The sequence below is a fragment of the Sinocyclocheilus anshuiensis genome, unplaced genomic scaffold (assembly GCF_001515605.1).
Source record: "Sinocyclocheilus anshuiensis isolate Anshui unplaced genomic scaffold, SAMN03320099.WGS_v1.1 scaffold2422, whole genome shotgun sequence".
Classification (NCBI taxonomy): Eukaryota; Metazoa; Chordata; class Actinopteri; order Cypriniformes; family Cyprinidae; genus Sinocyclocheilus; species Sinocyclocheilus anshuiensis.
This window is the reverse complement of record NW_015557345.1, coordinates 98321-100499: the sequence shown is the minus strand read 5'-3', so window position 1 is coordinate 100499 and position 2179 is coordinate 98321. Positions and strand designations below refer to the sequence as shown.

Below are 2179 nucleotides of genomic sequence, written 5' to 3'. Positions count from 1 at the left end.
TATGAGCGGAAAAGAAGAGAAAAGGTTGGGTTTGAGGAATTGCCAGTGCTCAGGTATCAGGTTACAGACTCTTACCTAGTGAGAAAATCTCCCAGAGCAGTACTCCAAATGACCATACATCACTCTGACTGGTGTAAACCTTATCAAAGATGCTCTCTGGAGCCATCCACTTCAGCGGCAGTCTAGCCTGCAAAGACAGATAACATTTCACCTATAATAGTGCCTGTGAGAGAATACACTCTCATCATGATCCTGGAGATCAGATATGATTTGCAGTAGGTCAAACATTCATCAATGCCTCTCAAGAGTAATCTCAAACATAATGAAGCAGAAAGGGTACATTTATATGTCATGCAGTAACACTACTAGTATTGTTACATGTTCATCTTTTGCTTTGTATTTTTTCAAATTATATTTAGTATGTAATCAAAGTTGCCTCACCATTTCTGTCAATTTTCATTGGATTGCTGATATTTTTATATCATGACGCAAAGGCCAGACAAGTCATTTTTGACCACTGGCCTTTACTGAAATGCATTCATATTGAATCTCATGTGGGGTCACATTTTGCATGTCCAGGTAATATAAAAAAAAAAGTTATTTTAATGTCAATTAAGCCACTTTCCCCCCCCAAATGATTATTACAGATATATGTTTTTTTTTACATTAAATGCTGTACTACAAACACTACCATTACATATAAATGCTTTACAATTCAAATACATCATTATTTTTTTTAGCCTTTTTCAAGCATTTTTCAAGCATCAAGACAATTTAGCACTGAATGAAATTTCCTTTTTGATTTTTCAGTGAAAAATCCAACACTCATGATCCTGACCTGGACTTTGTCTTCACAGTTTCCAGGAGATTCATACTGCTATACTACACTAGAGATCTGTCTGGATCATGCTTTTATTTGAAGGGTTTCTCTTACATTGCCTTTGCGCACGTAGTCAGGGTCTTTGTAGATGTCCCGTGCTAAACCAAAGTCACAGATCTTCACTACATTGTTCTCGGACAGGAGGATGTTGCGGGCCGCCAGGTCGCGATGAATGCACTGTCAGACCAAAATCAAGATTACTATATCTATATCTATACCTTATTTCACAATAGATCAGCAGATCTAAAATATTTGCTACTTTCTCATCATCAAATACGTTTTTTGATTTATTATAAGATTTTATTTTTTTCATATGTTCTAGGCATTTGTTCCAATTTGAAAAAATCTGTATCCAGCAAAACATTCCCCCATTTGATGAGCATGGACTGCTATTGAAGAGTTCAACTATTAATAAGCTACAACCCGCTAAATGTGACTAGTGATCCATCAGAGCAGATGAGCTTGAATACATGTTTGAAATGTACCTTACGAGATCCCAGAAACTCCATCCCTCGAGCAACCTGAAAGCTGTAGCATATCAGATCCTCTATTGTGAGTGGAGTCTTCCAAAGATCATCCACTGCAACCGGGGAAAGAAAAACAAAAGAAAAAATCCGAAAAGCTTAAATGCATTATATAAGAATTTAAATCAGAAAATTGTCAGGAAGACAGTTCAATCAAAATGTTAGGCTGTTGTTGGTGATTGCTTGGGTGTTGCTATGAAATCGTTAAGGTGCTCTAAGTGCTTTTGAGCATGTTGCTATGCTATTATACAGACACTTCATATTTAATGGTATTTGATGATTTGTTAAATACATTTAAAGGGGTGGTTTATTGCGATTTCACTTTTTTAACGTTAGTTAGTGTGTAATGTTGCTGTTTGAGCATAAACAATATCTGCAAAGTTACGAAGCTGAAAGATCAATGCAAACAGAGATATCTTTTCTTTTCTTTTCTTTTGTCTTTTAAATTTCTGGCAGTTTAATGCCTACAAAAATGGCTGGTAGGGACTACAACAAGTTACTTCCGGGGTTCGTGACATCACAAACCCAGATAAACCCTCCCTCGGGAAAAGGCAGCAAAGGGGGCGAGGCCATGCTGCGCTGCTTTAGAGAAGAGAAAGAGAAAACTAGAGGTGCACGTAAAAATCTATTCATATATGAATTGCAATTCTGTCTTCTAACGATTCTAATGTTTTCACAAGTTTTAAAATCAATGTTCTAAAGCAGCGGTTCTCAATACTGTTCCTCGCGTCCCCCTGCTCTACGCACGCTCTGCATCTCTCTCTCTCTCTCTCTC

General features: G+C 37.2%; 1 protein-coding gene across 1 annotated transcript in view; it reads right to left on the bottom strand.

The window, feature by feature from the left end:
* LOC107679111 (vascular endothelial growth factor receptor 3) overlaps window positions 1–2179 on the bottom strand; it is a 54719-nt gene that overhangs the window by 3380 nt on the left and 49160 nt on the right. The window contains exons 19-21 of the mRNA XM_016474564.1: window positions 1366–1460; window positions 935–1057; window positions 76–187 (exon numbers count right to left, since the gene is read on the bottom strand). Coding sequence (XP_016330050.1) covers window positions 76–187; window positions 935–1057; window positions 1366–1460 — 330 coding nt within the window. The remainder of the gene's footprint in view (window positions 1–75; window positions 188–934; window positions 1058–1365; window positions 1461–2179) is intronic.